The 22,831-nt window shown below is 46.2% G+C and overlaps 1 protein-coding gene across 1 annotated transcript; it reads left to right on the forward strand.

Moving 5' to 3' along the window:
- Positions 1-696: 696 nt before the first annotated feature.
- On the forward strand, positions 697-22,299 carry LOC130256558 (CD276 antigen-like). The gene is made up of 7 exons (XM_056498290.1): positions 697-830; positions 974-1,073; positions 12,145-12,468; positions 13,757-14,038; positions 16,049-16,174; positions 18,367-18,490; positions 19,835-22,299. Exons 2-6 carry the CDS (start codon positions 992-994, stop codon positions 18,471-18,473), a joined length of 921 nt encoding a protein of 306 aa, XP_056354265.1. The 5' UTR covers positions 697-830; positions 974-991; the 3' UTR covers positions 18,474-18,490; positions 19,835-22,299.
- The last annotated feature ends 532 nt before the right edge of the window (positions 22,300-22,831 follow it).

Consider the following 22,831-nt stretch of genomic DNA (forward strand, 5'->3'; position numbering starts at 1 on the left):
TTCCTCCTTGAAGAATACCAGGTTTTCATTGGTGTGCAACCTTCTTGCTGTGATTATTACAGCTAAATAAAACCCCTGACACTGTAACCCCTTACACTATACCAGGGCTTATTTTATTTTGCAGAAGGGTGTGCAGTATCTGCACAAATCTACATCACTTAGCATGCATTTACTCCCTCAGGCTCTTATTTATTCAGTGGTTTGTTTTCTGCCCAGGATTTGCTCTGGACTGACTTTGTTTGGCCGCTTGGGTTGGGGGTGGCTCTGCCCTTCCAGGCTTTAAAGCAGGGATGGTCCATGCCTCACATGCAGCCTAAGCAATCCTTCTTAAATTTTCTGTGGAAAATCCATTTCTTGAAGGATTACATCCTGCTGATGTAATGAGCCTGAAATGGTGGTGTGGGCACTTTGTTTCACTTCAAACATAATTTTATACAACTATTCCCAAAGCAGGGTTTCACTTAGCTGCATTTTAACCTCCAAAGCCCCCAGCACTGCCTGACACTTGCATTCCCAGGCAGGGTCCTTCATCCTGGCACCCTCCTGGCTGGAGGAGCACCCAGAGCATCCCCCAGGGATGGAGGGGTGGCTGATGGATGGGGGTGGCAGGCGCTGCATCCTGACACACGCCCCGCGAGGAAGCCGTGGGCGGTGAGAGGTGACTTACGAGGCTGAGCAGTCTCTCGGCACCAAGACTTCCCCCTGCACCCTGCCAGGGAGAGTTTCAGCAGCCTGTGGCAGCAGCCAGGCACCCATGGCCTGGCACTGAGCCCCTGCCTCCTCCCTGCCTCTGGGGTGGCCTCGGTGCTGCTGGACCAGGGACACGACAGGTACCAGGGCAGGGAAGCGGGGCAGGCTGGGCTTCTGCTCGGGGCTTTTGTGGTGGCAGCAGGCAGGAAGGAGAAGGACATGGCAGAGAGTGCTGTGACTCCTCAGGCTCCGTTCCCCTAACCATGTTGCCCTCTCCTCCCAGCCCAGGAGCTCCAGGAAGATGATGTGCCTGCCTGCATCCCCACCGGCGCTGGCATCCAGGCTGGGGCTCGGGCTCTTCGTGCTGCTCTGCCTTGGGATGGGTAAGCAGGAGCCAGAATGGGGGTGTGGGAAGGGGCTGGGCACCAGCAGCAGCACCCTTTTGTGCTTGATGTGATGGTTGATGTGATGGTTGATGTGATGGTCAACGGGGGATGGTGGAGCTCAGGACACTCCTGGTGCCTTCTGCCAGGGCTGAGCTCAGGGTTTGGTGTCTGGTGGTTCACTGAGGCTCCCTCAGCTCTCAGCTTGCCAGGCCCATTGCACCAGGCTGCTGGCTCCCAGAGTGGCATGGTGATCTCCCATTGCAGCCAGGCTGACAGAAATGAGGGTGGTTTTGGCCAGGTGATGTCTGTGAGGAGTACGTGGTACAGCCCCTTGGGCTTCGGCTTCAGTGGCAGGGGGGTTTCTGCAGCTTCTTGGGTGATAAAAGTGAGTGCCTGGTGGAAAAGATAGGGAAAGGTGACAGCTCAGGGTGCTCTGCACAGAGCAGAGCGAGTTCTTTCTCCAACAACAAAAATCCCTGTTGAAGTCCTGCCTGGGATGTCCCCTGTCCTTTTTTTGAGGACTTGCCACAAAGTTCACACAGATATCTCCTCGCCTCAACAGGCTTGGGATGAGTCTTCTCAGATGTGTGAAATGTTAATCTGGAAACCACATAAAATTAACTTCTGAGCTGGAGTTCATTGTGGATGCAAAATAAGTTGTGCTTGTTGTCAATTTTAGCAGCTTATGGTACTCTAGAGCAACCTAGGACTGAGGTTTTCATTAAAAATCAAACGATGCAAAATTCGGAGCTTTTCATACTGCTCTTCTGAAACTGGGAGGTATTTGATGCTGCATTTCATTTTCAGTTTCAGTCTCTGAATTTTAAGACAAAACTTGGAGAATTTAGGAGGGTATTAATTGCAGATCTCACTTGTAAAGAAAGCAGTGACCTCTAATGTGAGATTTCTGCTCTTCTGTCTTCCCCTCCCTCATTTCCCTACTTCTGGGCTTGCAAAGCATTTGTCAAGCACAAATATATTTTGCTTGTATTTGCATCTGGCAAACAATCTATCATGAGCAGAACTGTTTCTCTCTCAGTGCTTTAAGAGCTTGTGGTATGTTAATAATGTAATTATGAGCATATGGTAATTCTGTAGTCATGTAATTTCTCTGAAAAGGATTCTGGTTCCTTGGCTAAAGGATGTATAGTTGGATGTATAGTTTGATGCATGCTAATATCCACTACTAAAATAGGAGATTGATAGTAGAAAACTAAGTGTTTGTCTAGCTGTACTTTTGGGGCACAATTTTTAGATGCTTCTCAAGCAACAGGTCTGTGGAAGTCACAGTGCCTCAGGAGCAGATGCTTGGCAGATAAGAGCAGGACAGCTGATGCACTTATTTCTCTCTGTGTGTCTGAACCCTTTCTCTCCAAAGATTAGCATTCCTACATCAGTGCTCCTGGAAAATACATGGTGCAGTACCCACAAAGGACTGGGTTTTAAAGGCTGTGCTGGTGCTTGTGGGTGATGCCTTCTCAAGGCTGCCCACAGGGACCACAAGGACCGAGCCCTGACCTTGTTGTGGCACAGTAGTGGAGCCTTGTGTGTGTGCCATGACCCTGGCAGTGACTTCCCACACAGCACTAAGGAGTCAGCACAGCCAGCATTTGCAGGACTGACCCCACGTGGGGCTGCTCATGACCACACCAGGGCACAGTCAGGGCTGGCTCCAGAGCCCATGTCCTTGGATTGGCCCAGGTACCTGATGCTGGCACTGCACCTACCTGATGTAGCACTGCAAAAGGTCAGGCAGCATTCCAGAATGGAAATAAGTGCCCTCTGTAAAGACTGTGTGAGTGAAATAGTAACAGAGGGGATGCCAGGCTGAATTTTCACATCAGGTATTAATGGGGGGGGCTTAATTAAAAGGGATTTGAGGGTTGTCTTCCATAGGAAAGACTGAAGGTTGACTTGAAGGTTGTCTTTCATAGGAATTTCATGTATTTGCAAGCTGTGTAGATCCATTTATTTTCCTTTTAATTCAATTTTGCTACTCTGATGTTTTCCTGAGGTGTCCCACTGAAATGCCAGTGTCATTTAGAGCTGCTTCTGGGATGTCATCTGCTGCTGGAGACACTGATGTCCATAAACAACACCCCATTGTCTCAGCCCAAAGTGGCAGAACAGCCTTGGTTACAGCACAAACTTTTTCATTATGATCTGAATGCACTGCTGGTATCCCCATGGGCTTGGTTTTGCCATTGCACCTTCACACCTACCTACAAACTGTAGGATGTTCTCAGTACCAGTTTGTTAATCTAGAAAATATAGCTTGGAATCCCTCAGTATGACCTTGCCCTGCCCTGTGTGCAAACAAAGCACAGGCACTGACTTCACGGATCCAGCAAACCCAGCTTTAAGTCCATGGAATATTTTAAAACTTCCCTGGAGTCTTTTCTTCCAGCCGGGGACCACTTAGCTTTTGGTTTCTTCCCAGGGGTGAAATTTTTTGAGAATTTTTGAAGAAAATTCCCTACAGCTTTTCTAAGCTACTGGAGAGTTGGGAAGGAAGGGGGAATATCCATTTCTGTGAGCAAGCACTGGCTCACAATTAACTTATTCTGGGGAATCCCCTTCGTGTTACTCCCAGTGAGAAGCTCAGGGTGGGGCTGGGTTTCAGAAAAGAACAGTGAGGGCTGAGAAAGATTCCTTGTTTTGTGGCCACCCCTAAATATTGAAGTGTCTATCAATGAGCTTTAGGTGCTTGGTGTCTGATTTCCATGCCAGCTCTGGTATGGGTTGTGCTGGGGCAGATTTCATGGTGGAGATGGCAGAAATTTTTCTTTACATACCAGATTTGCCCACTTGATCACTGGATGCAAATTGAGTTTCTGACTTATTCCTCTTCATGCCTTCAGATGTTGTTTTAATTTCTTTTTTTTTTTTTTTTTATGAGTTTCTGTGTGCTGTTCCAGACATGAGGAAAAACATGACCTTCAGAAACAAGTGCAGTGAATCTAAGGAACTCATTTTTCTGTCTGTCTGTCTATCCAGAGTGAAACCTGCTGTAAGAGCTTGTCTGGAGAAATAGAAACCCAGCTAAAGGGTTTCTTAAACCCTACTGCTTTTTGCGGATAGGGACTGTTTTACTTCTTTTGTTGTGTGCTTCTTAAATGAAAGGATTCTTCAGGAAAAAAACCCACAGAAAATTAAATTTAGACAAGCTGTTTGGTTTTACACATAAAATATAGTTAAAAGCCTAAATGCCAAGTTTGTAAAGCTGTGGGTCAAATGTTCCTTTCACCCACATCATTTCCTTTTTCCAGTTAGACCGGAATGAACCCAGATAGCTCCAGTGACCTCATGTTGCTCTGATTGCAACAGCTTTTTTGCATTTCTTGGATCACTGAGACATTTGTATTCTTTTTGCCCTGTGCATGTTGAACATTCCTGCATTTAAACATGCAAAGTTTGGAGTGGCTGTGCACCCTGGAGGAGGATGGATGCAGAGTCACAGTTGAAGGGTACAAACAGGTCATTGCCATCAAAAAATGCAATCCTGCTCCTCTCTAGCTGTGTGATCCTCCTCTTCTTTGCACATATCTGATGCCTGGATGATCTATTTCACTTCCAGCTTAGCAGAAAGTTTCCTTTTTTCTATTTTTTATTTAAGATTGGTATATTGAACTAGACTCTGGAAACCCCTGAAAGGGGGAACATGTGGGATTGGAAGGGAAAGGGGAGCCAGATCCCCTGTGCTTGCTTAGGGAAGGCATGAGATCAGTGTGAGTTTGTTGTCTGGCTGCATCCCAAAGCTGTGCCAGGCTGGGGGAGAATTTCCACATTCAGAGAAATTCTCATAGAATTATAGAGTTTGTGTTGGAAGGGATCTTAAACCTTAATTTGTTCTTACCTCCCTGCCACGGACACTTCCACTGGACCAGGTGGCTCAGAGTCCTACCCAAACTGGTCCTGAACCCTTTCAGGGCTGGGGCATGCACAGTTTTTCTGGGCAACCTGAGCCAGGGCCTCACCCCTCTCACAATAAATAATTTCTTCCTAATATCTGGTCTAAACCTTCCCTCCTTCAGCTGGAGGACATTGTCCCTTGTCCTATTGCTACATGCCCTTGTGAAAAGTCCCTCTCCAGCCTTCTTTAAGGCTACTCTTAAGCACTGGAAGGCTGCTCTAAGGTCTCCCTGGAACCTTCTCTCCTCCAGGCTGAATGCTTCTCCTTCCTTTCAAACATGTTTCCCAGTATAAGTGCTGTGCACATGTGGATGTGGTACCTTCCATAGGGCGGCAAGGCAGGTGTGCTGGATGCAGTGAAGCCTGTTCACTTGGCAGAAGGAGATCAGTTTTGTTTTAAAATATATTGATTTTCTGTTTAATTGTAGCTGTTCTGCCCCTTTGGAGGGGCATCACATTGGGAGTCTTGGGAGTTCCTTTGAGAATCGATGTAAATCTTTCCCAACTCGGAAATGCCACAGGCTTTGCTTCTGCTTTTTCACTGTTATGCTTTTAAAATATCATTGGTCCCAAGGGACTCCCTGAGTGAAAAGAAAGTGCTGACTGATGGCTCAGGGTGGCTTTTCTACCTATCATTTGCTCAAAGGACATCCACCTTTTGGCCAGCTCCAAGTCCTACCATATCACATAAGAAGTGGTTAGAAAAGGCACACCATTGCTGTCACCTTGGCAGGTACCTTCTAGTATCATTTTAAATGCCCTGCAGACAAGGATTTGATCCCTGTGCTGGGGAAGTGCTCCAGAGAGAACAGAGCTTGCTGTCAGACACTGGTTCCTGAATGCTGAGAGCCCTTCCCTGCCCTCAATGCCTCCAGCAGCACCTGCCCAAGCCTCTCATCCCACTCCCTCTGCAGCTTCTGTGGCTTGCAGACCCTCTGGACTGCTCTAGTTTCCTGAGTGTCTTCCAGCTAATTACCAATTTCCATGCCCTGCCATTATCTAGGGCTGTGTAATCTCTCCTCCAGCTGCAGGGTGACTGTCGGGGCTGTCTGAGCATCCTTGAGTCAGTGCTGAGCATAGACCAGCTTTTCTAACAAGATAATGGCTGGCAGGCCTGCAGCATTGTTAGCTGCACTGCTGAATTTGCTATGGCTGTGGGCAAGTACTTCAGCAGCAAAAAAGAAAAAAAAATTTAAATTTGTAATTTTTCGACTTTGAAGCGGGCTTATGTGCGAGGTATCATACTTGATTTTCCTACTTACTGGGTACTTTCACCTTCTATCAGTTTCAAGAGAGGGCTGGCTGCTTGGGGAGCATGTGAGGCAGAGATTTAGTAAGCACTGAAAAAAACTACAGCCTTAAGCAGTGAGGAGGACCTTAATTTCAGAAAGTGCTGTGAGGACAGTAGCATGCATGGCAGTGGTGCTGGAGGAATTAGGAAAATTATCTGAGAACATCTTCAGCTGGGAGATAAATATAGAGGAAGTACAAAGTGATCCTGTCAGCAAGAGACAGAGTCTGCAGGGGAAAAAATTAACAAATTTATTTTTGTCTGTCTTTGTGGCAAATCTCCCTCACCAGCCCCTCTTACACAAATGCCACGTCTAGTTTCTGCTCCCAAACTGGGAAATCGAAAGAGTGCTGAGCAAGATGCAGGAATTTGATCTCTAAAGGAACTGAAATATGCAATCTTCTGAGGACATCCAGATTCTAGGGGCTCTCCCTGACCTTTTTTATTCTAGCAGGGTCACAGTCCATGGTCTGGGAACTGAGAAAGGGGGAAGGTTCAGAGAGACTCTTCTTTTGCTCATTTCTCCAAGTCAAAGAGGTTCTTCTGTCCCCACGGCCACGTGTCCCTGTGCTTTGCAGGGGACAAAGCGAGCTCCCCATCCTCTCCTCCCTGAGCAAAACCATGTGCAGCACTCTGCAGCAGAGGGAAAGATCTGAGACATGATCTAGTCCCCATCTCCAAGTATTCCTGGTTCCATATCCAGCTCCTTGCTCGGATCTGACCTCCTGCCTGGTGCCAAGACGAGACAATTGCCGGTGATCTGCGCGGGGTTGCGATTTGACTCATGTGACAAACACGGCAGACTGGACATACCCGGGCACGGGGCTTGTCCCAGGCTGACTCAGAAAGCAGATTTGTATCTCCAAAAGTACAAAACCTGAGCTAGAGCAAGAGGTGTCAGCTGGCCAAAGAATTCCAGATTCCCTTTTGTCTCAGATGCTAATTGCAGATCGCCCTCTGGTTTTCACAGCCACATCATGGCTTCAAGGATTCCTTCACTAAAGGTGAAGATGTACAAACAGAGACGAAATAAAACAGCACTACAATGGAATGAGGGCTGCTGATGGAATGGGACACCGAACAGTATAGAGCTGGGCAAACTAGGGTTACTCTCTTGTTTAGGAGGAATGTGGCAGCATAAAGATGGAATAAAACCGTGTATGGGGTACCCCGAGGTTACAGCACAGAAGCAAGCAAGGATGAACTTTAGAAAAACCTGTTCAGACCATTTCCTCAGCTCAGACCTGCCATGCTATCATCATGCACTAGGATTAATCCTGTCACTTAGCTGCTGCAGGCACACTTGAGCAGTGTGAGCAGGTACAGAGAACTGAGGGGAATCACTGCCATCACTGGTTTTATTTGGGATGCCTTCTTTTCTGCTCCCCTCTCTAACCACATTTGGGATGAGTAAGGGAGCTGGAACCTGACCAGAGCATTTGGATTTGCAGCTGCTTGAGCAGCAGCAGGCCTGTGGTTTGTGATGAGAGGTTGGGCTTGGGGTTGTGCAAGGGGAAAGGGCCACTCCTCCTTTCCCAAAACCTCTCTTTGCATGCCTGAACTTGCTGGAGTGGAGCTAGTGAAGAAGGAGCCTCAGAGGCTTGTCAGGCACTCATGTCTGGGTTTTTCTGTCATCAGTGTGTTCACAGGAGTCACTGATTTAAACACAAAATATTTCACGTACTCCCATGTAGCACAGGACATTTGCTGGGTTTTGGCTCCGTGGAAAGCCTGGGGACAACCTCATTCCTCATTGCTAAAATCATCTGGGATATGGACAAGATCAAGGGGCAGTGTCTAATCTTTTAAAGATTCAGGTTTTCAAAATGTCTTTATTTCTTGACTCGTCTGTTTTGCTTGGAAATCCCTGTAAAATACTGCATTGGCCTGTAAAGCATAAATCATGCAAGTTTGGGGTGAATTTCCTATTGACAGAAAATGAGGGGTCTGAGCTACAGAATTACCTGCAGAGTGGGAATCCCAGGTTTGTGGTCCTAGTTAAAGTCAGTAATGCCATTATTTTATGGGTAGAGATAACAGCCGCTGTTACAAAGATAAATGGGGAACCAGAAGGGGAAAAAAAAAAAAAAAAAAAAAAAAAAAAAAAAAAAAAAAAAACAAAGCAAGGCTCAGAAGGGCAGAGAAATGGGGAACACAGGATAATGGAGCTTTGGAGCTTCTGTTCCAGGACTTATCTGGAGGTTTCCAACAGTCTGAGGCTGCTTCTCCAGGGCATTTCTAGGTCTTTAGCTGCCTTTTGCTGTCAAATGTCTCTGCAAGACTTCTGTGCCAGAGGAAATCTGCTCTCATGTGCTGTCTGGCTGCATGTGTGGTCAGGATAACAAAGCTCTCTGTGGCTGGGGAATTTCTGAGTTAAGGCTTGGGCAAAGAGTGCAGGAAATAGGGATACAGGCTCAACAGCTCTTCTGACTCTCAGAGCAAAGAAGGAACAATTTTCCCCTATACTCCTTTCTGTTCCTGCTGTATGGGGCATCTGCAGCACAGGCATAGTTTGAATTTCTGCCCAGGGAAGAGAAAGTCAGCCCTCCTATCAGTTCAGCTTTGCTACTTGCCATGGGCTTCCAACGATGGAGTGATGTGTGAGCACAGCAAGAGTGGGTGGGCTTCAGAGGGGTGGGAGGAGGGATCTTTTTCTAGAAAAGTCATTAAAAATTACTTCCATCGTGAATACCTTCCCCAGAACCTGGCTGAAGAGAGCATTCAGCACAGAAATGGCACAGAACTGGATTTTCATTTTTGCTTTGCAGTTCACCTCTAAAGTGAAAGGGGACTTTTGTAGGGCTTAATGACTCTTCATGGACTTTGGTTCCTTCAGGCTTGCAGCATTCAGGTTGCAGTTTCAGGGGTGCAGAGCCTTTTAAGGGTAGACATGACATCAGCAGGAGTTTCCAGCCCCTGCACATGTACTCCCGAGAAGGTTTTTGTTCTCCTTTTGGCTGCAGAGGAGACTCTGAGGGGCAAGGTAGGGAGAACCTCATGCAACTCATGATGTGATGTCACCCTGACATTTTCTGTACGCCTACTCTTCCCCCATTGCTGCAAAAGAAAATAGAACATGGTCTTCATCAATCCCAAATTTGACTGGATGTTTGACTGGCTGCTCTTTCGAGTCTCTCCAAAAATAATAAGAGCTGCACTGTGAGAAAAGCGAAGATGTGGTCAAAGATAAACACACACACAAGTGCAGGAGAAGGAACTTCAAGAATCACAGCCTGAAGTGGGCTGCTTTTAAGGTGTACAGAAGGAAATGCTTTCTCACACAGCATGTAATCAAACTGCACAAGTCATTGCCAGAGGATGTTGTGAATGCCAAAAATATAAGTGCATTCCTGAAAGGGCATTCCTGAAAGGGCAAGAACTCTTCCTGCAGGGTAGGTCTAGCAGTAGCAATTTAAATGCTGATGTCAAGAAATCCTGAATTTCAGGCTGCAAAGGCTGGCAAGACAAGGCAGTTTTTCTCCTGTGTGCAAGAATTAGTTTTTCTCTCATTTTGCTACCAGTTGATGGCTGACAGAGGTCAGTGTGCTGAGCAGCACCTGGCCTGCCCCAGCTTGGTTGCTCAGGATCTGCAATGCATTATAAGGGGAAGTACAGGAAGTGGGGAGAAATATTGAAACTTTCCCTTTGGAAGACCAGTGGAGTGGCTGAGTGGAGGGAAACCAGTTAGATAAGAAATTGCTAATTGAATCACATATTCTGATTTACTTAACTTACATTAAAACTTTCCATAGTGTCCTCAGGACCTCCACAGTATTTCTTGGTGTGTTTCCTACAGATTTAATGTCAAGTATGTAAGTGGGACAGGGGTGGGTGTGCAGCAGGGGAGGGGAGTGAAATTTATTTCACAGAATCATTTAGGTTGGAAAAGACCTTTAAGATCTTTGAGCCCAACCTTTAACTCAGCCCTGCCAGGTCCACCATGTCCCTAAGTGCCACATCTGCCTGTCACATCCCAGTCACAGCCTGAGTGCTGCACTCTGCCTCTGGACAGAGGCTGCAGTTAGGCTGGGACTATCAAGAGTGAGCCAGCATCAGCCAGGCTTTGCTGGGGAGGTGGCAGTTCTGAGGCTCAGCTTTGTGCATTGCTCAGCTCACACTCCAGGCAGAGGCTTTGCACGTGGGCTCTCCCCTCCAGTGATGGGTGATCCCCATCTGTGACACACTGCCTGTCAGGACTTTCCTGCTTCCTCTCTCAGGTGTGTTTACTGAAATGCTGGAATAGGAATAACAGCTCTTTACTAGGAAAAAAATTAAATTAAAATAAATTTATTAATTAAATAATAAAATTAATTAATACATTAAATAATAAAATAAATACTGTAGAAAAAAAGCAGTAATAAAAAAAATAAAAAATAAAAAACAAACCCAAAACACTGACAGTGAGAATACAACCTGACACCCTGTCAGTCAGGGTGTTGGTAGCAGTCCCATTAAATGGTGGCTACAGTCTTCCTGCAGTGGAAGTAGTTTAGCTGAAGCAGTGCTCCTGTAGAAGGGTCCCATGGTGATGTGGAAAGGTCTGGTTTTCCTCTGGAATCCAGTGGAAAAAGGCTGCCCTGATGCTCCAAATCTGTTTTTATCTGGGTAGGAAAGGCTTGGCTCCTCCCCCTGGCTGAAGCATCTCCCAAAGGGATGATGTGATTTTATCAGTCATTCAGTGGGACTCAATGGCCCATTAACAGAAGATACCTCCCTGGAGGGAGGATGGGTTGTGCAAAAGATAACCCTGCCCCTCCTGGTTTTAACAGATGTCCTGAAGACAGCTATTTCCTTGTTCTTCTGCTCTTGGCCAGTGGAGTGTAACAGATTGATATCCCACTTCCACCACTGCAGATCAGTGGTAATGCAGCAAGGCTGAGGCAAGCAGGAGAGAGACCAACCTGATCTGGACTAACAAAGCTGGGTGCAGATCATCCCCAGGCACAGGTGACAGCCCAGCCCCTGCCTGTGGGGCAGCACAGGGCTGTGTGTCCATGCTGGGGCACCTCTCAGCAGCAGCAGGAATTCCTTGCTAGGCTGCTCCCTTGGATGTCCTCTGTGAGCCTTTACCCACTGGAAAGAGGAAGGAGTGGGAAAGCAAGGAGAATCATGGCAGTGGGGTGCTTAGCAGGGCAATTACTGCTCACAAAGTTGTGCCTAATTTCACCCTGCAAGGGTCTCAACTTATTGCTGTCAGCACATGGTGCTCCAGGTATGGCATCAGCACAGTCACTAGCAGGAGATGGGGAACACATGTGCTGGTTCCAAGTCATCCCATGAGCTTTCACAAAGATAAATTTGTTCTAGTTAGACTAGGCAAAATTGTTTATTTGCTAATGCTGGAAGGCTGATGACAGTGTGCAGCCTTTGTGTATCATTGTAGGGTGGATTCTGGTTTCTGGGATCTTGAAATTTTGGGGGTTTTTTTCTTTTACAAAAGAATACCTACCAAAAATCCCCCAGCCCCCCTAAACAAATAGTCCAGTGTGGCCCTGTTAGGCATGCAGAGAACCCAGTGGAGAGTGACACAGATTTTCCAAACACCAGGCTCTGAAAAGGGAGAGCAGAGGAGACAACAGTTTGTGCATGTGTGTTTCTATCCCTGTTTTTAAAGGTGACAGCAGAATTTCTGTTCAGGCAAGCAACTCTCCTGCCTTTGCCTTCAGCAATCCTTGCAGCAATCCTTGTGTGCCCACTGGGTCATGATCCTGAGCAGGAGTGGAGCATGATGTACCTGTAAGACAGCTCGGTGGGTGATGAGGGATGTGAGCAGTCAGAGCCAAAAAGGGGTGAGCTTTAGGCAACAGGTCCTGGCACAAGGCTGGACCACTGACTCACTGACTCTTGTTTGCCCCTCACCTGCAGGCCAAGCACTGGAGAAGAAAGTAGTCAGGAGCAAAGTGGGGGAAAAGGTCGGCCTGCCTTGTTGCCATGAGATCCCCAGCTCAGAGAGCCTGCACAGGTACCGGGTGTACTGGCAGAAGAACATCACGGAGGTGGTGCTGGCCTACTCTGACGGGAACATGATCTCCAAGCACGAGCGGTACCGGAACCGGACTGAGATGGACCCCTGGAACCTCACGCTGTGGGTGTCCCCCGTGGGAACCCTGGACAATGGCTCCTACCAGTGCATAGTGCAGCGCAACTCCATCGTGGTGTGCGACGAGTCTGTCGTCCTCTTTGTGACAGGTGGGTGGATGGCCTGCTGCCACCTCAGGCTCTCCAGGGGGTGAAGGATGCTCTTTCAAGCTTATTCGTACTGTAGCAGATAGACTTTCATCAGGAAGCCTGAAATAAGGTGTGTTAATTGCTTCCATTCCAGCAGCTTCCCTTCTTACCTTTCTAAAGCTACCCCAGGTACAGAATTTTTTTTCCTACCACCAATCTAACCTCATCCCCTTGATGCCTTCCTCTTGTGAAAGGATCCCTCCTGGCACCACTGAGGCAGCCCCTGCTGTCTTTGGGGAAAAGCAAGAACAAGTCCTTAGTGCCTGGCAAGCAACCAAGCTGAAAGAGAAATAGAGTGGCCACGGCAGCATCCCAGCCCTGCATCCAAACCCCTGTGCAACTGGCTGCACTGCAGCTCCACAGCCTAAGGCTGAATTCAGCATGGAGCTTTGAGGCTTTTCACATTAAAGAAACTGAGCTCCTTTGTTCAAGATGAATCTGAATCTTCTCTTAGAGGCCACAAAAAGTTCCACTGACATTTTCCATTTCCACCGGTGTTTTTGTGGCAGTTGATCTCAGCCAAAGACAGATATACTGGTGAGATATATAAATATATACATGCTTTTGAACACCTTTAACAGCAGACAGTTACATGAATCTTCCAGACAAGTCAGTGAAGGAGCATTCCTCATCTGGAAGGAGATTTGGCAGCAAAAAAAAGACAAGCTCCTGAGGTTTGGCCATTTTCTGCTGGTCAGAGGGCAGAGAGGGCAAGGAGACAAATTTAGTGATCTTTCTGGGAACTGCTATGAAAAAGGGAAGTGTAGTGCCACCACCCTTTTTTAAACATGAGGGTTGAGGAGCTAACTGCATAAAAACCATAAAACTACGGATCTCTTTTCCTGTCCAGAAATACTCCAGTTTCTTTCTGGCCAGAAATCCCCTTGCTGTTTTAACAGTCCAGCTGTAATAATTATGGTAGACTTCTGCTCCCTTTGGTGGAGTGGGATCAAGGAATTGCTGGGATCAGGCTGGGCTGTCTGAAGGGATTTTCCAGGCTGGATTGCAGTGTTGTATTGCTCAGCAGACAGTGAGCCTGGAAGGAAAATTGTCTCTCCTTGCTTGCCACTGCTCAGCCACACAGTGTTGAGCAAGTTTCCTTCACTAGTGACTGGTTGCTTGCATGGGCAGAAAAAACTTCCCATGGTGAATGCCCTGTTGGGAGACTCTTTGCTTTGTTTGTGAGTTTTGGGGGCTGCAAACCTTGCTGTGGCCTGACAGAGTGGTAACCAAATCTCTCTTGCTTCAGCTGACTTCAGCAAGCCCAACATAACGGCAGAGGTGTCCGCTGATTCCTGCGAGTTGACTGAGATGGTGATAACATGTTCTTCTCATGGAGGGTTCCCCAAGCCCAGAATCTCTGGAACCCTCAACAACATGTCTGTGGAATGGGATGCCAGCTGGGTGTCTGAGTCCAGCCTCAGCCCATACAATGTCACTGGAAAACTGGTGCTCAATGTCACCAAAGACATCAACATCACTTGCTCCGTTGAACACAGTGGCTTTTCCAAGTCCACCAGTTTGCTTATTGGTATGTTTTATTAATGTTTTTTGTAACAAAACCATTTTGTTGGATCTGCTGAGTTGTCTCTCTGAGAATGCAATAGGTTTTGTGCAAGTGTTCATGGAAGGATGACCCAATGATCCTGCCTGTGAACTACACACCAAAATATTTTAAAAGGCTGGAAGATCGCTGGGGTGGGAAGGGAGAGTCACAACAGTGACTGACAAGCAGAGGCAGCTCAGTCTTCCTGCTGCTCTATGCAGCTGGGCTGAGAGCTGAACTGGATCCTGCTGTGAGCTGGTAATGTCACACTTGGTGGCTCCCACAGGCTGGGGCTGCCACCATCCTGTGCCACTCTGTACCAGCACAGTCCTGCTGCCAGCTGTGTGACACATACCTGTGATTTGAACAGGGGGACCAGAGAAATGTCTGTACTTTAAAAGCCACAGGCTGCACTTAAAAAGAAATTCCTCATTTAACAAGCATGTTTGTCCCTGCTTCAGTGAAAGAAACTGTCAGCTGGGGTATAGACAAAATTCTGCTTATAAATGTAACATAGGGTTAACTCATACGAAAAGAATTCCATCACTGAGCATGGCTTAGAAGTGATGGCATAATAGATAAGTCTGTGCTTTGAAAAGCTTGAGGCACAAGTGGAAACAGCATGAGGGAAGGCAGCACACTACATTCCAGATGTTTTGTAGTATAAGGGGATTTGCAAGAAAATTCGTAAAACCAAAAGGATTTTTTTTAATGCTGTTACCAAAAAAAGTATTCTGAAATGTCTCTGGGTCTGATGTTTTTACTGTAGAGATAAGGGCACCTTCAAGGGAAGATAGAGAAGCTGTATTTTTCCTATGGAATTGTACCTTATTCATCAAGGCAGCTTATTCATCTATCTTACTAAAATCAAAGGGGCTTGTGGGGAGAGCTGCCATTCAGCTTCAGAACAAATGCCAGGAACCAGTGCTTTATGAATATTGGCTATTGCTGGATGTAGAGCATAATGTCCCTAATGAAGGGAGAATAAGGTTATGAATAGCTCACTACATAGAAAAAGAGAGCAACAGGGAAAAAAAAAAAAAAAAGCAGTAATCAGAGGAGGGTGCAGTCAACAGTGACACAGCCACAGCAGACACAAACCCTCCGCTTTTTGACTTTTAGGATGTGGAACCACCCCCACTTTGGTAGGGTGTAACTGTTCCTCCAAAAAACCTTTCCTGAGCACTGAGTTACAGACAGAACAGAGGCTCTGGTAAAAGTAGAAAGCAACTCTCACAGAGTGAGGGGAGGACTGAACAGCAGATCAGGCTAGTTAATGCCTCAGGAGTGGGATGGTGATTACCTGTGCCAGATGCAGATGGTGGAAGAACTGAAGGTCTGTGCACAAAGGTCTGCAGACTTATGGAGTGCAGCAATACCTGTCCTGTACAAGAATGGCCCAGTACCTACTCTAAAATCCCAGTGGTAGAATGGGATTTTTCCACTCTCTACAACAGCGAAAAGCCAAAGGCCCCAGACCCACTGAAACTGATCTCTGCCACAGCACTCTTCCTGCCATGCAGAAAAAAAAAGTCTATTCTAGTCTGTTAAATGCATCATTCTCCTTCATGTGTGAGTCCAAAGGGAAAAACATTAGGCATAAATCTGATGAAAACAGTAAGGAAAACTGCACAGTACCTTTGAGAACAGAAATGTTCTAGCTGTGGACTCAGACTTTTCCACCAAGCTGAGCTCATTTCCCTGAAACAGCCTACGTGTATTTAAATATTTCCTGTCTCAGTCTGGTTCTGGACAAAGACCCAGCTTTTTACATTCTGTGCATGTGTTAAGAATTTCAGTCCATAGTAAATGTGGATGAATAGAAGAAATCTGGGTGCCAGCTTTGTTTGCTTGTTTATTGAGTAAGTCCGTTTCCAGGCTGAAGAGCTGAGTTAGAATTTGTCCAGAACCCCTGAAATTCACATACCTACTTTTACATGAAAATGCCAATATCCTGTTGGGCCCTTTATTTATGTTTTATTTCTTCTGTCTCAGAAAAAACAAACGACTGCATTGTTCCTCCTGTGCCTCCACCTTATAATGTCATTATTGCTTCAATTATCATCGTTATCACCTTCATTTTGGCTATCACCCTGGCAGCAAGATACCTCCCAAGGCATGGTAAGTGCAGCTTTTTTTCCAAGATGTCTCTTAGTGCTGATGGTGTTTCTGTGTAGGATACACATTTATAGAAACTTTATTGTCACACTAAGTATTTCTGTACCTTCTTCTCATTTTTCTCATTTCCTTTTTTTTTTTTTTTTTTTTTTTTTTCCCTTCATCATTCACTGTCACAAAAAACCTAGCTCATGATTTTCCTACATTTTGTGTGCAGGCAGCACTTGAGTTCAGGTTTGAGAGTGAAGAGGTGACAGAGAGTTTTGACAGCAGATCAAAATATTTCCAAAATCAGGGATAATGAAGAGGTTCACAGGGGTTCATTTTTATATATTAAGATGCTTATCCATGCCCTGTGAGCAGCTTTGCAGAGCTGTCCTGGAGAATGACAGCAGGCCTTACAAATACATGAGGATAAGTAACACTCAGCTGAGTTCTGTCAGGTCACTGGGGAAGCCACATCTGGGAACAAGAATCCCACTCTGAGGACTCTGTGCTCAGACCACTTACACCAATCTGGCCATGGTAATCCCCATTGGAAAAGGTCATTTTCTGGGCAGCAAGGACTCAGTCCATTTACAGACACCTGTAAGTTTTTCATGCTTGTGCCTTCTGATACCTCTACTTCAATTTCAGATAAATTCATTCCCAAGTCAGATGTGTGGAGGTCTCATTACTATTTTTCCTTTCCCCTTCTCATCAACCACATCCCTTCAAAAACCAATGTGACCATTGAGTCAAGCTGGGCTAATTTCCTTTTCGTGTTTTATCACAAAGAAAGGAAGCTTCTGGAAGGCAGTGACTCTGGGTCACACCTGTGCACCTCATTTTCCACCCCTGTGCCCTTATGACATCAGTGCCAGTTCTTCTCCCCTGCTGTTCCCTGGGGCTGTGTCAACAGGAAAGCAACAAGCAGGCTGAAACCAAGAAAATCACACTTGATCACAGCCTGTGCTATTAGCTGCATGTATAATGAACTTCTAATTATAGGAGAAAATGAACTGGAGTCAGAAGACTTGGCTCTCAACAAATATAGGCTGGAAATTAAAAGGTTCCTTACCATTAAATTAGCAAGATCCTGGAGCACTCTGAGACAGCCTTTTATATAGTAAGAGAATTGCTTTTAAAGCAGATGTAAAAAGCATACCCCTGTGGTAGAATGCAATCACCTGCAAACAGCATGGCACATGGCTGCATTAACTGGAATTTCCCTTTTAGTCCCACTTCCATAATATGCACAGGGAGTAGATTTGCTGAGTCGGTGGTGCTGTTTTGTCCAGCCACTTCCAGACCAGGCATGGAAGAAATTGGAAAAAGAACTGTAAAAGAAACTGTAAGAAGTGTAAGAAACTGAATCCAGAGCTTCCATGCAGTTTTCCAGTTTGTGTAGCTGTCCCATCTCAGTGCTGCTGTGCATGGCCCTGTCTGGAAGGGAAATATCTGCCCTAAGAGTGCCTCCTGTGGGTGCTGCTGCAGGTCACCTTGCAGGGGCTCTCCTGGGAGCTCAGAATAGGTCTGAGAGTACCTCTGTTGTTCTGGGCTATGGAAAGCTGAGTCAGGAGTTGCTAAGAGTGGTTTCCGAGCTCGAAAAGCCATGCTTCACAGAGCTGAAGTATGGGAGGGAAGAATAGAAAGGCAGAGCAAACCCAAAGGGAAGTAAAAGTTCTCAGATACGTGATTGTTGTGGCCAAAACAATCAGGTGCTTTGTTGAGGTTCACAGCCGCCTACTCTGAGGAGTTCACAGCCTATTTTGCAGTAATTTAAGAATGAAAACACAAAGCAGCAAGATTAGATGCCACCTAAAGAATAGTTTAGGATTGACGTTGCATAATTTGTGCAAGATTCAACTCGAACTACTAAAATTCAGTCATAGATGGTGAGATATTAAGGGGATCTGGTTAATCTGAGATCCTCTTAAAGCACCGAAGGAGTTTGTTTGTTTTAACATCGGCATTCTTTCACTTTATAGGTCAACTGCAGTTAGTGACATGTAACTTCCATCATTATTCCCCTTCTAACTTTATCTCAGCATGTAGCAACCTGTTTATGTGCCAGGCTGAGGTTCTAGCCCTGTACTAAGGACAGCAGTTTTATCCATATGACACTATATAGATAATATTTATTTGTAATAGAGCTTTCTATCACATCAGACTATGACCATATTCATATACTAACAAGGGATCTTCTGTTTCAGTTTGTTCTCACTGTTGCAAGCACCAGGATTCAGTGGAAGAGGGTGTGAAAGAATATACAAAGGCGTCCATGAGCTCCAAACTGACAGCTGAAACATCATCTGTGTGACCAGACCGCATTTGCAGGTAGTTTTCTTCACTCTTCTCTTGGCAAAACAGTTCTCAACTACTCTCACGTGCTTGTGCAATGTTAGCTCAAAACGTTGATCTGCAGTGACATCCCCTGCCATTGCCCCTCTGCTCATTTTATGGGCTTCCCAACTAAACACTGGGCAGTGTTTTAGTGCCTGTCCTGTTGGGCTCATTCCTGAGTTACTCATCCCTACCTCAGGTACCACATGTGTCCCCTAAAGGTTCTGGTTGATTCCTGTGGGCCTTGTGCTTGATCTGATGCCTCAGCATGGGAACATCACTGATGACAGAAATCGAGGATTGACCATGTGGTGGTAAGGGAGGGGAGAGCAAAGAAAAACTCCAGCTTTCCTGCTATGATCAGACACAGCAGTCCACTTCTGAGATATGTCCATTCCCTTCAGCCGCTGGAGGAATGGAGAAGGAAAAGTTTCCTCCCTCAAACTTGCCCAGAAAACACTCATATTTTAAAAGGAGTTGCTTTAGATAATGGGGTGTTACAAAACATGGGCTGGGGAAGTCTGGCTTGGCAAGGTTTTATAATTACAAAGGATTATACTTGCTTTGGCTTGAAAGCTCAGCAGTTTTCAGGGCCGTGTCCTCCAAAAAGACACTTAATGAAGAGACTTAAGGGAAGATTAGCAGCTAACTAACTGTTCTTATTCAAATCATTATCCAGGTGACTGCATTTCCTGCTCGCAGGGATTGCCAGGGTAATGCCTGCGGACTTGCCAGGGTAATGCCGTACAGCAACAGCTGTGGGGTCCTGGAAGTCATGAGTTTGTCAAGCTGTGCACTGCAGAATCTGAAAGATTAATAGTTTTGAGATGGAAAGGAGGGGAAACTCTCATTCAGGCCGCTCATCTCATTTCCAAACCTGACCACCCACTCATGTTTTCCTTCAGGGGAAAGCCCTGTCTGGAACAGATACTAGAGCCTTGGTTAGCATGAATTTTGGGGAGTTTTGCGATGGGAGTGGCAGGAGTTCACCTACAGAATAAACCCATTCTCTTCTGTTATAAAAGTTTGCCAGGATTTTCCTGTAGGTGCTTCCCGACTCCAGCGCCTGGGACAGCTGCTGTCTGTGGACTGGGATGGGAGCTGTGCTTCCTTTCATGCTGCTTAAATAGGGAAGCGCGTTCATTAGTAATCCTCACTCTGTTCCCAAGGTTTTGCAGAAGAGCGGGGCTCAGAACAGCCCCGAGTTTGGGGACCTGGAGCCCTCTTGTGGAAGGCTCTCGCAGGTGATAGCTGCTTGTCGGCTCTGCAGCATTACTGGGGTACATTCAAGGTGTGAAAAACAAAAACTCAGTGAAATCTTTTCCTCGAGTCCCTCAGGTTCTCCACGCTGTGCATCCCGCACTGCCGACCCCGCTGTTGGCTGTACAGCGATGCTTGCTGCATGGACCCTTTGGCTCTCTGCAAGGGGGGCCAGCAGGAGGGAAAAACTCTGCTCACCACCTGGGGCTGACAACACAACCTGCTGTGAACGAATGCAAACCCCACCCTCGCCACAGAGGCTGTGTGATGGCTCCTCAAACGAGGTCGCTGGGATTCCAGCTGAGAGGACCCCCTGGCAGAAGGACATCACCAGTGGCACACCAGGTCAAGACTTCAGGAACCTCTGTGAGAATCAGGGGCTGCAGAGCCCCAGCAGGGAGCCCATGCCCACCTGCCCCTTCAGTACCACGGAGCTGCCCTTTGGGAGACCCCAAATCCTGACATGAAGTCTCGTCAGTTTGTGCCTCCACGTTGGTAGAGTGAGCTGAACTAAAACTTCTTTTCTATCCAGCCTCACACAAGTATCTGCTCTTCCCACTGGTGGACTTTGAATTTGGATTCAGCCATTACAGATACACATCCCTTCTCCCCTAAAGAGGCAAGAGTGGACACATTTTTCATGAAAAATAGACACCATGGAAGCAAGTCTCTGTGCCTCATGCTAATTTGCAGTGCTCCGAGACATTTTAGGTAATGATACACACTGGCAGCACTCCTAAGTGCTAATTAATATCACTTATCTACTGCAGTGGCACAAGTTCTCATAACCTTTCTCTCCTGAAAGGACAGCCTTGCCAAGCCAAGCACTGAGGCACAGCTCCTCCATTCAGCTGCAGTGTGAGGACACACAACCTGTGCACATACAGAGCCAAGCTTCCATGGGCATTCCTTCCCACTCACACCCACTGGAGCTCGTGTGACAGCCAGTGGTGACCTCGTGTATCTACTGTAACCAAATGTAACTCAGGGCCTTGCTTCACAAACACGGGTCTGCTGCTGTGTGTACATCTGTCATGGGATACTTGTTAGGGAAAGCTCTGCACGTTTTTGGGAATTTCTCACAGCAACATAAGGATATTTACTTCGCATTGAATGTTGCTGCTTTCTGCCAGTGTTCTCTCTACCCAGCCAGGACTAGAAGGAATTTCCCTACAGGATGCTAACATTGGACAGGACTCATCTGATGGAGGTGACATTCTTGCCTACTGTGTAGGATAAAATGGTTTCTCATTTTCAGGGGAAAGGAGGAAAATGCCCCAACCCCCAATAAGCTTCCTAAGTAACTCTGCCTACTAACCTAACTAACCCTGCCCTGAGTTTGACTGGAATATTTTTCCCTTTTGCTCTGCAAGCTGCACCAATTCCTGCACTGCTCTATCCACATTATCAGGGCAAATCAAAGTCTGAAAGCACAATGCCATCCTCTTTGTGGGGTGTGTTGTCACTTGAGCTGCTTATCTTCCTAGGACACAGCAGAGATATAGTCCATCCATTTCACTTTTTTCCTAGTTGGTATATATTCAGAAACTGCTGGAGAAAATAGGATTAAAAGTGGTTCATAGGATACTGAACTCTGAGATTAAATAAAAAATAAGACAATGGTCCCTTTCTACTCCTGCAGAGTCAGGCTGTACTATCACCTTTTTAATGCTTTCCCATTGTACCAAGTGTAATGGGAACTTCAGAACATTCTTAGAGAGGAGTTTTTGACTGAGAAAAGGAGGTAAGCTGAGGGATAAGGAAACAATTGCACTTGTGTGTTCTGGCTGCAAACAGAGCACAAGTGACAGGAATCAGGATGTTTCCAAAAGGCAGCCTGACCCTATTGCAGGACTTGGTCAATGAGTGATGTCTCACACTTTTCAGGTTTCCTCTTCTTTCAGCCTAAGCTTGCTCCAGCACAAACCAGCAGCTTCTTGCAGACTGGCCACCCTCTCTTGGCATTCACTTCCAACTTTGCTGATTTCCAACACTGCTCTTCCCTATAACCACACTGCAATTGCACCTTGCCAGCCACACCACAGCTCTGCCAGTTGTACCAGCATGTTTTCCCTCTTACTATGCCATGCCCTCTCTACTTCTGGTCCTGACCAGTGCTTGCACAGCCTCCCACAGAAGGGTTTGTCTTTTGCACTGTGCCAAACTTTTCTACATCACCACAGACTCCAGTAACACTTTCAGTGACTCCTTCCAAAGGAAACCAAAAATTTCACTGACATATGCCTAGCATCAGGTTATTTTTACATGCTTGAGGGCAGATTATTTGGTTCATTTTTCATTAAGCACTAATTCTCTGGATCATGTTTTCTATTGCCTTATGCTGTATTCAGTGAATTGCACATAAATGGTTTCTATGAGACCTTCTCAGCTTTATATCTGTGTCATTGTAGCAAGTGAGCTGCTCTGTTTACCATGGATGTTTTGTATATAATGTTGTTTCCTGGGGTTCCTCCTTTAATTGTATTAAAAATAAATTGTAAACTCAGTTTCCTTTCCTTAGTAATAAAAGATGTCTGTCTATGCATTGGGTAAAACCTCTGTTATTCATGTTAGCCACCATTTCCCAGCATTCAGGTAGGTGATGCAGGTGTTGACAAAGCTGTACCAGGTCACTTTACCAGGGGTTAGCTGAGCAGTGTAGCTACAGATCATCTTCCTCCCACCAAACAGGATGTTCTCTGCAAAAGCAAAACCCAGTGTAAGGTGTTCTCACTGTACCTCTGTACTTTCTTAAAGTGGAGGGTCAATTTCAGTGCTGTGCTTTTGCTGGGGGTGGAGGGAGTGAGGATGTGAAGAATCCCTTACAGGTGTATGTAAGAAACAAGCTCTGAACCAATTCTTCACTCCCAATTTGGGAGTCTAAGAAACAAGGAAGTCCAGGGAACTAAATTCAGCAAGAAACAGAAACAAATGGCTGCTAATCTTGAGTGTAGCTGGAAGTATCTGCTTCCCCTGGCTAATAAGCAGCATAAGAACATGTAGCAGCCCTCCCTTGCACAGAGAGAAAATCCACACAACTGCTACACCTTGGCTCTGCCTTCCCTCCCATGGAAG

This window comes from Oenanthe melanoleuca, chromosome 1, assembly GCF_029582105.1.
Source record: "Oenanthe melanoleuca isolate GR-GAL-2019-014 chromosome 1, OMel1.0, whole genome shotgun sequence".
Lineage (NCBI taxonomy): Eukaryota > Metazoa > Chordata > Aves > Passeriformes > Muscicapidae > Oenanthe > Oenanthe melanoleuca.

Excerpts from the sequence above, each read along its gene's own strand:
- LOC130256558 (XM_056498290.1), top strand. The coding sequence starts at position 992 with ATGATGTGCCTGCCTGCATCCCCACCGGCGCTGGCATCCAGGCTGGGG. Across the intron at positions 12,469-13,756 it reads TGTCGTCCTCTTTGTGACAG|CTGACTTCAGCAAGCCCAAC; the intron begins GTGGGTGGATGG and ends CTCTTGCTTCAG. Across the intron at positions 14,039-16,048 it reads GTCCACCAGTTTGCTTATTG|AAAAAACAAACGACTGCATT; the intron begins GTATGTTTTATT and ends CTTCTGTCTCAG.